This window comes from Arvicanthis niloticus, chromosome 17 (genome assembly GCF_011762505.2).
Source record: "Arvicanthis niloticus isolate mArvNil1 chromosome 17, mArvNil1.pat.X, whole genome shotgun sequence".
In the NCBI taxonomy this organism is placed as follows: Eukaryota; Metazoa; Chordata; class Mammalia; order Rodentia; family Muridae; genus Arvicanthis; species Arvicanthis niloticus.
Genome location: NC_047674.1, coordinates 33,249,889 through 33,263,226, shown reverse-complemented (window position 1 = coordinate 33,263,226; position 13,338 = coordinate 33,249,889). Strand labels below are relative to the sequence as shown.

The 13,338-nt window shown below is 47.6% G+C and overlaps 1 protein-coding gene across 1 annotated transcript; it reads right to left on the bottom strand.

Annotated features, from left to right (window-relative positions):
• Window positions 1–685: 685 nt before the first annotated feature.
• LOC117722533 (serine protease 40-like) lies at window positions 686–9,583 on the bottom strand. Its single transcript, XM_034521742.2, has 5 exons — window positions 9,299–9,583; window positions 8,465–8,627; window positions 6,360–6,634; window positions 4,456–4,625; window positions 686–1,208 (listed from the first exon to the last, which is right to left on the bottom strand). The coding sequence occupies exons 1-5, from the start codon at window positions 9,477–9,479 to the stop codon at window positions 858–860; spliced, it is 1,140 nt and encodes a 379-aa protein (XP_034377633.1). The 5' UTR covers window positions 9,480–9,583; the 3' UTR covers window positions 686–857.
• Between the last annotated feature and the right edge of the window lie 3,755 nt (window positions 9,584–13,338).

Here is a 13,338-nt window from a genome sequence, read left to right as displayed (position 1 = left end):
ACCAACCAGACCCAACTGGGGGTGTGGGAGGGGGAGGTTCCCAGAAGCTATGTGCAGACCCTCTCCTGCAAGCAGTGTTTGGGGAAAACATAATTAGCATTTGTAATACAAGCAGCTACTCAGTTAAGGTTTACAGGGCAGCTCAGTGCTAAGCCAGTCATTCCCAGGTCTGCCAAGCCTCAGCTAATGCAGCCTGAAGCAAGCCCACAAGGACTGTGGGCTTATCAGGCAAGTGGTGGGGCTTAGCGTATGGAAGTGTAAGATTAGGGTGACTGCTGACCCTTGCAGAAGAGGTCACTGACATGTCAGACTTCAGGGACCCTCACAGTTCACTGTTAAACTCTCTAGAAGCTTCACTATGACCTTGGGCTTGCAAGATGCCCCTCATGCCAAGGCTGCTGTAGCTACATGGTGACAGTTTGGCCTGATACAGTGGCTCATTCTCCTGATAGAATGTGTAACCTTAGGGGCTAGAGGTGGGCCTAAGGGACAAAGACAGTGGGATTTACCTGCCTAGGTGCAGTGACTTGGCTCATATGTTGATAGACCAGCTCCCTGGCTATCTCACTGTCTCTGCCTATGGAGGATGTAGCCTTCCAGGACTGAGCAGCTAGAAGCCCCTTCTGCAGAGTGTTGCTCTGGTGTTGGTGGGCCAGAAAAAAAAAGTCGGAAGTTTCTTTAGTTTTTAGTTTTATTGTTCATTCTTTGATTTGCCTGACCCAGGGCAAGTGTGGCCTCAGATGAACGGGAGGGTGGGGGTACCCATAGATGGAGGCATGGGAGACAGTGTTCAGTGAGGTGGCTCGCAGGACATACTGACTGTCCAAGGCCCTGTGGTTCCATCACAGATTTCTGAGCTAAATCAACTGTTGCAGGAGGACCTGGGAGAGCAGCAGGGCTATGCAGACTGTCAGCTTGATAACAGAATTGTTATTGTCCTCGGGAATTTTAATCCCAGGGGTTTTTGGATTTTCCGGGGTTTTCTGACCGTGAGGGGGTCTAGTATAGTGAGGGGGCCGATAGGACCCCCCTGGGCTTGAGTTGGATGATACTTTCTTGTTATCTTGAATCCACTTGTTAAAGTAGGAGACCCTGGCGAAGACACTGGGGGTGGCGAGTGGTTCCTCACATGACGCGCTCCAGCTGGTCAGTCCTATCAGGTACCAGGAGCCTTCTAGTAAACAGACGAAGGGGCCTCCAGAATCTCCCTGAGAAGAAAGAGGACATGAATAGTGATCCGGGGAGGGACAGACGCTGACTGGAATAGAGTACAATGGATACCAGCTGTCTCTGCTGTCTGTGTACCCCATCGGGACCATTTAAGCAATTTTTTTTTTTTAAATCCAAGTACAGGCAGCCCCTTGGGTCAGCACCTTCAGTGAAGGCCCTGGAGTCCTATTCCACAAAACTGCCAAGGGGACCCCGAACACCATTTGGTGGAGAATTTTGGAGCTAGATATTTGCTCTCTGCCCTGCTGCCTATGTGGGAGATGTCTCTGAAGTCCCAAGGGGTTGGTAATTGACTAATTGACCTGGAGGCACAGCCTGTAATCTTTGGCTGAATCCCTTGTCCCCAGAACAGCATCCCACATGTATCTTTGTGTTTTGTTTAATAACATTACTGGGGAATCTTCAGTTCCTTGACGGAGCATCTTTTAGAAGATGTCAAACTGTAAGATGTACTGAGCAGAAAAAAAAAAGCCATACCGTGGGTCCAGCCAGGGTGGGACCATGGAGAGTCGTGAGGCACCAGGAGAGAGGTGCGAACTCCAAATACAGCAGGGACTTGAGATGGGAAGATTCCTGGGATCATGGGTAGAAACATTCCTATCTCATAGGCCAAAAAGCAGGATCAGGAAGAAGCAAACAAACCAACACCAACACCAACACCAGCACCAACACCAGCATCAACACCAGCACCAACACCAACACCAACACCAACACCAACACCAACACCAACACCAACATCAAGAAACCCCAAAAACCCAAACCACAGTCCCCACCAACTTTGTGCTACAACATTAAAACAGTCTTTGTTCACAGAGTGCTCAGGAGACATGGTGGATTGTGGGCACACACTGGAAGACCCTACATAGGGTTAGTGGGCTGCACAGATGACAGAAGTACCCTCAAGGCGATGCACGAACCAGGCCCTGAGAGGGCTTCTCTCAGCCAAGACTAGATAGAATTGTTGAGACTCTACTGTGGCAAGTTACGAGCAGAGACACAGGTATTCAGCAGGGAAGCAAGAGGCCCTGGTGAAGCTTCTGGAGCCGCTTCTGCAGACAAGGCTGCAGGCCTGACGTAGGCAGGGTACAGTAAAAGGGATGATTAGGCAGTTGGTAGGTGGAGCCACTCACCACACAGGATTGTTCCTTTCTCTATATTGTAAATGTATGGAGATGAGTTCAATCTCCAGAAATCACAATGTAGAGAGAAACAACTACCACAAGTTGCCTTCTGACCTTCACATGTGTCCAGCAAAGCAAGCTGGGTGTTACATACATGCAATCCTGTTTCTCCAGAGGCAGAGACACAAGGATAACAAGACCAACCTGAGCTACACAGTAAGATCATTAGACAGACAGGTGATTACATGGCAGATAGTTGATAGATGGGAGACAGACAGATGATAGATAGATAAATAAACAGATAGATGATAGGTAAATAGATAGATGATAGATGGTGGATAGATGACAGATATAGATGATTAGGTGACAGACAGATGATCAATGGTAGATACATACATAGACAGATAGATGATTAGATGACAGACAGATGATAGACAGACAGACAGATGGTACATAAATACATAAGTAGATTCTACACAAACAAAACCAGCGCCAACACCACAAATTCAAGGCAAGAACAGGAGGATAGATTGTGGGTGCTAGTGTTGGGAAGAGGAATCAGAAGAGCAAAAGAGCAAAGGAGCATCTGCTGAGAGGCAGCATGAGATGGACCGGGCTAACTGAGGGTTAGGATCGTTAAGGACACATGCTGACACTATAGGGCGAGCCTGGCTGGGAAGGAGGCATTGAGAATTATCGGGCATTCCTGAGGAACAGCAAAGGTACACATAAGATGTGAAGTCATAGGTGTCTGAGCCCAGAGGACAGCCAAGGGAAGAGAACGAGAGAGACAGAGCGGAGGCCACATGAGACACTTCCGGTTGCCCACTTCGTCACCAGCATTGGTTCCCCCACCATTTAATGTAAACTATACAGACTGTACCCCAACAAACTAGTGATGTGTTCATGCCCCAAACCTAGGAGCCCCTATGAATCATCATGAAAGACACCTGATCCCACAGGTGGCAAAACAGCCTTACGAATTAATCTGAAAAATAAACGAAAACATTTTCACCTTCATTAGTCATCAGAAACATGCAGATGAAAAAAATCCCACAAATATAGGCAGTGGTGGCGCATGCCTTTAGTCTCAGCACTCGGGAGGCAGAGGCAGGTGGAGATCTGTGAGATAGAGGCTAGCCTGGTCTACAGAGTGAGTTCCAGGACAGCCAGGGATGCACACTCCAAAACATAAAAACACAAAACCAGAAAGGAAGAGGAAAAGAAAGATCATCTCCAGTGGCTACATGAAACGGGCATATGATCTGAATAACTGCTGCAGCGTGGAGCATCCTAACCTCTCGCTGCTGGTGGGAGGGCAGATCTATAGAAGCACATTGGAGAGATGCCTGCAGTATATGCAAGACATGAACACATGCCTATCTCATGCCACAGTGATTCTACTGCTGGCATGATGGCCCCTCTAGCATGCATGTTCAGGACAATGCCGTTGCAAAGACCTTTCTTAGAAACTGCCAAGTGCCACTAAGAGTGAAAAAGGAAGAGTGCAGTTTATCCTGATAGTGGCATGGCTGGACAGCATCCTGTTGATTAGAAAGCAATCTGGGCAAAAGCCTTGTACCCAGTATGATGCGTGTTTAGGTAAAGTCTCAGCATGGAGTCATAGTTCTTCTAAAGCCAAAACAGGACCATTCTAGGAATGAGGGAATGGGAAGGAGTATGAGGGAGTGCTTTGGGGGCTGTTTACAGCAGTGTATTTATTTCTTATTTTTAATTAAATGTTATCCATCCATTTTACATGTGTATGTGCATGCACACTTGTGTATGTGAGCATGTGTGTGTGCAATGGATGTGGAACTCAGAGGGCTACTTGCAGGGGTTGGTTCTCTCTACCACGTAGATCAAGTGGTAGATCAAATTCACACATTAGGCTTAGGGGGAAGAGCCTTTACCTACTCAGACATCTCATGGACCCACTGACTTAATTTCTAAAAATCCCTCAGGTGGTACAAGAAATGGCCATTTCCAAAGACACAAACACATGGAGGAGACAAGGTCCGCAGAGGACACAGAAGAAGAGGGGCTGAGACAAGGGTACAAAGGTGGCAAACTTGTTTCAGCCATCTGAGTAGGTTGCACTTACTGCGCAGATGGATTTTGACATGTTATAGTCAGCAGCACACACCATGTCATCGTATATGTAGTAATCTCTATTGGATCCTGGAGATGGTGACGGGAAAAATCCTTTACACTGGTCATTGTTCATGATGATGAGCTCGGCTTCATACAGCTGATTAGGCAAAGGAAGTCGCACTGTGAGAGGGGAATCAGGAATGAGACACAGCTGAGGGAGGACCCCCCCTCTCCCAGTTCCCCTTCCAGGATGATCTCTGGCAGGGTGGGGCAGCCACTCTAGGCCACAGCAGCAGGGAGGGACTCACAACAGGCACTCAATGACCAAGGGATATAGCAGCAAGGGCAAGCATGAGGCTCTGTGGAAGGCAGACAGTCATGGCGACTGCACAGGCCCTGGTGTGGGGGCCGAGGAACACTAGGTACAACCACAGTGGGGCCCCAGGCAGAGCCTCCTCACCAGGCAAGGGGACTAACACTATACCCCGAGGACACACAAGCCAAGGAAGGGGCTCAGCTTTCAAACAGCTCTGGCTGGTCTGTGGGGCTCCAGCTGGAGGCAGGGACACTGGAGCCTGAGTGCAGCAGTGGCCTAGGACACAGGCCAGAAGAGCTTAGGAGAGTGACAAGAGGACTGGCCAATCTGAAGGAGCAGCTGGGGCCTGGAGACATGAATTGTGTTTCCAGGTGCTCTCAAAGATCTGGCCTGGGGTTGTCCCATGGGAGCAGAGGGACAGCAGCATGGCTCACTGCACTCAGGGGCCATGGTGTACATCTCTCAAGGGTGCCCAGGGGTTGCCTGTAGGTAGCAAACCCAAGGCTGTCCTCGGGCCCAGCAACTGTGGTCAGGAGAGGTCATGACAAGATGGCTGAAGGTCCAGACTCTTAGGGAGGCCAGGTTCTCTGTTCTGAGAGCTGGCCTCATCCACGCCTTCCCCTCTGTGTTCCCACTCTCATCCCCTAGCCTGACCTGGAGACCCTACCTGCCCTGACACAGCCCTTAGAGTGTGATAGTGCATCCCTTCTCTTGCCTCTGACCCACTGCTCTGGTGACTAGCCTGTGAGGCTGACACTGAGAGGCTAGGGGAAGGGAGGGAGGCCCTAGCCCCGACCTCAGAGTAGCTCCTGCCTCCAACTGCCTTGTTGCTTTGCCAGACTGTGACCCTAAATCTCATCTCAAATTTACATTCTCTTCTATGTACCTTGCCGCTATGTTGTCTTAGATCGAAAGCATTTAGCCTTGTGTGGAAATCCTTTCCCAGGAGTTCTGTGCTCTCAGTCTAAACATATAGACTTGTCCCTTGCTGTCAGCAGGCTCTTCCTGTGGCTGCATTACCAGAGTCCACAGACACTGAGTTCCCTCTGCATGGTGTGTGCAGAGAGCCTGTGTATTATCTTCCTGGACACTTGACACCGTGTCTGGATGACAGAATATCTGGCATGAGGCAAGTGTGATAGAGACAGTCACAATCACGTGTTGCTCAGAGAATAAGGCCAAGGAGAATGTCACTCCCCAACAAGGCTTTTGGTGCCCAGGTGACCGGATCCATGGATTCAAAACCATGTGTATTCCAGATCTCTTGTAAAAGCTGGTACAACAGGCTTCATTGCCTTAAGGGATGGGCAGTGAGGTTCAGAAAGGTGAATGTTCCCCAGTTGAGCACCTCAACCTGTCCCATGCCAGGGCAAGAAGGTTGCTCTCAACTTCTCAAGGATACCCGGTGTCTTTCCTAGTCAGGGGAGAGCCTTGCAGTGTCAGAGGTCAACTGTGCTCAGAGCTCTGGAGTCAGAGAGCCACCCTTCTAATCTGTAATGGGGGGAGCTTTGCTTTTGAACTAGAAACTGGGGTTCACAACCACTGGAAAGGCCTCCAGGCTCGTGCCCCTCCCCCTCCTACCTTTCACCTGTGCTTACCATCCTCTCTGAGATGCCCCCAGCCACTTGTCCAGCAGCGCTTCTCTTTGGGGATTTTAATGTTTTCCTCAGGGACACAGGCTGGGAGGATGTGGGAGCTGTACTCCACAGAGGAATGCAGCTGCAACAGGACAATGTCACTTCCTTGGCGGTGGAATTTGTCGTAGTTCTCATGAACAATAACCTTCTTCACTGACATCTCCTTGCTGTACCTGGTGGGATTGTCCAAATCGGTGTACCCTAGCCTGATCTTGTAGTCACTTGGGTTTCGAGACCTAGTGCAGGAGGAGGAGGAGGAGGACCTGTAAGTGTTGGGCCAGCACTGTCTCCCTGACTGTCCACCCACCCTGCAGGCCACCAGATCCTCTCTCTTCATTTCAGGTGTCTCCTCCTTTTCCTAATACATGGGTGGTTTTCCGCTTGAGGGCTGGATGATCCCACACAGCTGAGGATACCCTAGAATCCAAAGGGTTGTCCATCTCATGATTGGGTAGGACCATCAGAGTTACATCAAACTGCACCCTTTCCTCTGGGAGGAGGAAAATCTCTCTCAACCCTGCCAAGATCTATCTTATATGTGTATGGCCTTCTTAAAGACCCTGCCTCCTGTTTAGCATAACGTATATGCCAACACTGGATCCTCTCAAGATTGTATTCCCATCTAACCATAACCATGGGCACTCAAGGTGTATTTGTGGAGGAAATGGAACAATAAATGAAAACTTACCATTTCTGGAACACAGACTATATTCTAGGCTACATGGACCCTCCACCTGTATGTTTCATGGCATCTTGATATACCTTCCTGATCTATGCGACATGGCCTTTGCTTCACTTTCCTAATGGGTGGTTCTCACACATCTTCCACATGACCCTCCGTGTTGGGCCTGACACACATGGATGCCAGCAAATGTATGTAAGCCCATATGCATATGTATGGAACCCATATGCAATAATGTATCCTCCTTGCTCCCTTGGGGCACACAGTGAGCCTAATATATCTCTATCTCTATCTCTCTATCTCTCTATCTCTCTATCTATCTATATCTGCTTGAGTCTGCTAGTACGTAGATAATTCCAGTTGTGGGAATTGTAACATTCTTCACTACAGAAAAGACAGGAAAACACACACACACACACACACACACACACACACACACACACACACACACACATGGTACAAGGATGCCTCTGGAGAGGGCTCCAGTGTAAGGGTGGCCTGGACCCAAATGAGCTTCTAATAAACATGCCCTGGATGGAGCTTGCAGAGAGCCCCCGTCCAGAGGATGCAGGATGCATCCCAACTGTGTCCAACCTTGGGAATAAGAGTCCTTGATGGTCACTTTCATACTCACTAGCTGTGTCCTGCTTGGTTAGGAAACAATAACAATAGTTACAGGAGAAACCAGGCCTGCTGTCATCTGCAGGGACTGTCTAGAGGTAAGCAAGTGAGTTACTGAAGTATATCAAGCAGAACGAAGTTTTGATCCCTAAGGTGTGTGAAAGAGAAAAGAGAAGACTTGAGGTGACCACTTCAGAAGGAAGATCTGTTTCCCCTGCACTACCATAGTCACAGCTGAGGTAAGTATTTCAGTTAGCTGTTTAAAAGTAATGTGTAGGGTTGGAGAGATGGCTCAGTGGTTAAGAGTACTGACTGCTCTCTCAGAGGTCCCGAGTTCAGTTCCCAGCAACCACATGGTGGCTCACAACCATCTGTAATGGAATCCAATGCCCTCTTCTGGTGGGTCTGAAGACAGATGCAGTGTACTCATATAAATAAAATAAATAAATAAAGCTTTAAAAATGTAATGTGTATATCAATGTGATAGCTACACTTGTTAGCTGAGTCTCACCCCAGGGTGAGAGACCCTGTAATAGGAGACCCAGATTGGCAGAAGATGGTGTCAGGTGATGAGCAGGGATGATGATCCAGATGAAGGGGACCACTCAAGGTCAGGGCAGAAGCACAGAGGACTCCTGCTGGCAGCAAGCTATCCCAGAACACAGCCTAGAAGCAGCTGCTGTATATCTTTCACACCCTCCTGTCCTAGTGACTCTCTCCTGCCCCCCTTCCCAGCAGAAGGGCCCAGGGAGGGAACACGCACCTTTGGAAGCAGTGGGCAGCGCTGGCTACCCAGTTTTTGTCGATGAGAGCTGCTCCACAGATGTGCCTGCCATATAAGCGCAGACTGGCCTGCCATGGCCACCGCTCAGCCTTTGCAATATGACCGCCAAAGATCTTCCCTTGGAATTTGGTCTTGCCACATACTGTGGAGACAATCCCAGCCGTGAGGCACCTGCATTCAGGATGCATGTGCTTGGTGCCCCAAATGTCAGCATCAGCAGGACCCAGGGGACCCAGTGGCCTCTCCTCTCTGTTCTCAGGTGGGCATACCCAAGGTCAGGAGTGGAGTGGCAAGGCTCGCGTGACAAAGAACACCCCGAATGACAGGGGAGGGGTTGGATCAGATCAAGGCTTCCTCTGAGCAAGGCTTACAGAACAGAGGTAGGGGCAAAGAGGAGGGCGTTGCCAGGTTCTCCTCAGACCTCATTGGCTTAAGGGAACATAGCTCTGAAGAGGCAGAAGCTGAAGCTGACAAAATCCCTTATTTTTCAGGGCTGTGGTCATTCTGAGTGGGTATGCCCTTCCAACCCAACCCAGTGAAGACCGTGGTGCAGCGCTAAGAGAACCTGGGCCCTGAACTGAGAAGATAAGGTCAGTGGGCAAGAGCCAGCAGAGGAGAGGGCCATCTGTATAGGCCCCAGTCTCAAGCCCCTCCTTTTCAATGTAAAGGCCCTTGGTTCTCCCAACTGCTTATGTTCCAGAGGGGAGAAAAGGAGACAGAAGGGAAGGGAAAAGAGGGAAGAAAAGGGAGGGGACACACCCACTGGGAACCTGCCTCCTATTTTAGAAGCCACTCTTGCTCCTGTCTCCTTACCTTCTGACAGGGATGGATTGGACTTCATGGTCTTGGTGTTTGTGTTATTCTCAGCGCTGATGACACTGGTGGGTTCTGCGGCCTGGGCATGCTGGGACAGGAAGCTCAGGCCAAGCAGAGCAGCCAGCAGGCCGGCCCCATACCCACCCAGGCCCGATTGCTGGGCCCTGGCGCCCCACATGGCATCCGGACAGCCTGTGTCTGGGTCCTGGGTAAGACCAAAAAGCACGTGCAGACAACCGCTGACGCCAGCAAACTGCCTCTAGGGAACTCTTCTCGCCAACCCGGCCCTCCCTCACGGAAGCTGAGCAAAAAACCTAGATCCATGGTCCTCTTCTCCGGCTTTCACCGAAACAATTCTGAGTGGGTGGGTGGGGGTAGCACCCACCACATCCCAGAATTTCTCGTTTCTTTCTGTTACAATATGCACTCAAGATACGAAGTGTCATCACCCAAACCGGCATGTCACCGTCTGTCTCATCAGCCCCAAATCTACAGAGTCTGAAGCTAGTTACAGGTAATTGTGTATTTGCCCAGTGTGGGGGGCCTCCGGGAACCAAATGGGTTCCCTGGAAGAGCAGCAAGCACTCTGAACTACTGAACTACTAAAGCTCTCCAGTTTTAAAAAAAAAAATTGAGGCTTTGAAATTTGCGTATGCCTACACAATGATCTTGGCCATATTCATCCTTCAAACAGCCTCAATTCCCTTCAAGAACTCCTATCTTTTTTCTCTCCCATCCATCCATCCATCCATCCATCCATCCATCCATCCATCCATCCATTCACGGAGTCTGATTAGTGTTGCCCGTATGCATGTGGACGTGGCTTTATCTGCTGGGACATGAGGAAGTTACCAGTGGCCACTCCAAAAGAAAAGCGACTCTCTTTCCCACAGTGGTCATCAACTGCCCAGCTCCTCGGCTAGAATTAGGTCTCAGCAGGTCCTCCCTCCTTTGTGTTGGAATTTTTAAATGGCTAAGTTTTGTGTATGTAACCACTGCTGCTGTAAGACACAACTGTTTGTAAGCAGAACATTATGTGTTAGTTCCTTACCAGTGTATTTAACTTTGACCTAAGTGTCAAATCATTTTTAAGTATAGGAAACTTAATTATATATGTATTATATGTAAGTTACATCTTTCACAAGTCTTATGATATACTTTAATTTTCTGGTTTTGTCTTCATTTGTCTGTTTTAACTTTGCATTTTTTTTTTTACTTTTGTGACAACACTTATTTATAATCTCCAATCTTTTCTTATCCAAAAGCATTTTTTTACTTCAAACTTCTTAGTAAAAAATATTTGCTCTTATCGATATCATATCATATCATATCTTTTTTAAAATAATTATTTTATTATGTATATGAGTACACTGTAGCTGTCTTCAGACATACCAAAAAGAAAGGGCATCAGATCCCATTACAGATGGGTGTATTGCTGGGAATTGAACTCAGGACCTCTGGAAGAACAGTGAGTGCTCTTAACCACTGAGCCATCTCTCCAGCCCCTATGCCTAACTTTTTTAGTAGCACTAGGGAGAGAGGCTCTGCTCCACACCACTGCTCACAGTCTGAGGAATTCTTTTAACCTTTGGGGGACTTTAGTCTTTAGAAATTGTATTCTTTGCTGAAAAAACAAAATTCAGCATAAGCCAGTATAAAGCCAAGTTTGAGTTTATAAAAAGAGATTTTAATTTAGACTTTAATATTAATTTAATTTTGTCCACGGGGGCCAAGGTTAAAAAAAAAAAAAAAAAGATAATCAGCACAAGAAAGTGAGTTGCAGGTGTGGGTTTCTCCAAAAGGAAACCGGCTTCATTGATTTATGCTACCCATGTAGATCATGTTGGCAGGAGGTGAGGCTAGACTCTCCAGACTTGATTCAGAATATACATGTAATCCCAGTCTGCTCTCACAAAAAGATGCTCAGTGTGTGGAGGCTCCGGAGATGAGTAAGGAGACAGGGAAAGATTATACTGAAGGGATTTGTGAGCTGCCAGAGTTAATCTGTCTTTAGCAGTTAATAGTAATCTTTTTTTTTTTTTTTTTTTTTTTTTTTTTTAATTTGGGAACTTCATTCTTTTTGTATATGATGAGTTCACTGTAGCTGTCTTCAGACACACCAGAAGAGGGAATCCAATCCCATCACAGATGGTTGTGAGCCACCATGTGGTTGCTGGGAATTGAACTCAGGACCTTTGGAAGAGCAGTCAGTACTCTTAACTGCTGAGCCATCTCTCCAGCCCAGTAATCGTAAGTTTTAGTTCAGAGGTGACATCAACATTCCAACATCCTTTAACACACGGGAAACCTGCTGATTCTCAAGGTGCCCAAGCAAAGGTCCCTTAAGCTCAAGGACCAGGTCAGGCAGAGTGTGGCACCATGTGTGTCACAGTCCTAGGGAGCTCGGCATATGCCTTTGGATGGGCAGCCCTTCTCCCTGCATCTGGACCAACTGAGGGGTGCAACCTCTACTTCCAGGCTTCCAGCCCACCAGACTTTTGTCTGCTTGGGCCATGCTTGCAAGTACTGAGTTTGGTCTTGTGGCTCTGAAGTTAGGTCACTCACCTTCCTCCTGCCTGCAGAAGTGAATGTGAGTCACAGGAATTATCAGGTCCTTTGGTTTGTTTGTTTGTTTTGTTTGTTTCTCTGTGTAATAAGCCCTGGCTTTTCTGGACTGGGTTTCTTTATAGACCAGGCTTGCCTTAAACACAGAGATTCATCTCTTCAGTGCTGGGATTAAAGACATACACCACCACACCCACACCCATTAAGGGCTTTTCTTTTTAAATAATAAAAAAGATTTCATTTATTTTTTTTTTTACTATGTATTTATGTGTATGGATATGTGTACGAGGGTGCTAGTGACCACAGAGACCAGAGGAAGTGTGGGGTTTCTTGGGGCTGGAGTTACAGGTAATCACCAACATGGGTGCTGGGAAGTGCACTAGGATTCTCTGGAAGAGCAGCAGCCCTTTTACCTCCACTCGGACCCCAGACCTCAGCCCTAGTGTCTGGCCTTTCTCAAACTCTTTCAAATACAGCCTGCCACTAGAATTTTCCTCTGATCTTTTTTTTTTTTTTTAAAAAAAGATTTATTTATTTTATGTATATGAGTGTGTTGCCTGAATACATGTAAGTGGACTATGTGTATTTCTGGTCCCCATGAAGGTCTAAAGAAGGGAGTACCTTAAATCCCCTAGAGCTGAAGTTATAGACCCTTGTAAACTTCCATTGCGTGCTGGGATTTGAACTCGGGTCTTCTGAGAGTAGCCAGGGCTCTCACCTATCGAGCCATCTCTCTAACACTTTCTCCTCATCTTTTGCTCTTGTTTAAATTCACTGGCCTTGAGAACAAGCCATTTTAAGCTTTAGTCTGACACTGGCCTCTTATGTCAGGCACTTGGGGTGAACTGCAGGCTGGAGTCAATTCTGCCTTCATGAATGGATCCTGATAGTGAAGCTGGGAATGCATCACACAAGTGAGAATTAAGACGAATTGTAGGGTAATGGTATAAAAGGAATGAAGAGTAGTGTATTACTCCGAAGAAGGGAACTGGGGTCTTGAGAATCCAGGGACATTTCAGAAGAAGAGTTAATTGAGTGAAGAAATAACTGAGCCGATGATTAAAGAGAGAGCAATGCCCCAAGGTAAGAAAGGTCCCCCACCATGTAAGGGATGAAAAGAACTGAGGCATCTGGGGCAGAGAGAACCAAAGAGGAGGCAGGAGGGATGAGAATGGGGATACTGGGCCATGTCCATAGAAGATGCTTCATGTGGTCCTCAGCTTCTATCCCTGTGACAAAATCCTTAGCAAAGCAAAGGTTTATTCTGATGTATAGTTTCAGGGATTTCAGTCCATGGTCACTTGTCTCAGTTGCTTTTGGCATGTTGGAGTAGAGTGTATCATGTGGATATATAAAAAAGTGGAGGATTTACAGAAACATAGGGAGGGAGAGTCCCTTGCTTTGAAGTCTAGGTGAAGCCTCTGGCCAGTAGAAAAATCAAGAACATGATCACAATTAACATTGTCTCTAAA

Coding starts and splice junctions, on each gene's coding strand:
- LOC117722533 (XM_034521742.2), bottom strand. CDS start 9,479: ATGTGGGGCGCCAGGGCCCAGCAATCGGGCCTGGGTGGGTATGGGGCC. Junction 8,628..9,298: donor CAATCCATCCCTGTCAGAAG/GTAAGGAGACAG, acceptor TTGTCTCCACAG/TATGTGGCAAGACCAAATTC. Junction 1,209..4,455: donor TGTCAAAATCCATCTGCGCA/GTAAGTGCAACC, acceptor CTTTCTTCTCAG/GGAGATTCTGGAGGCCCCTT.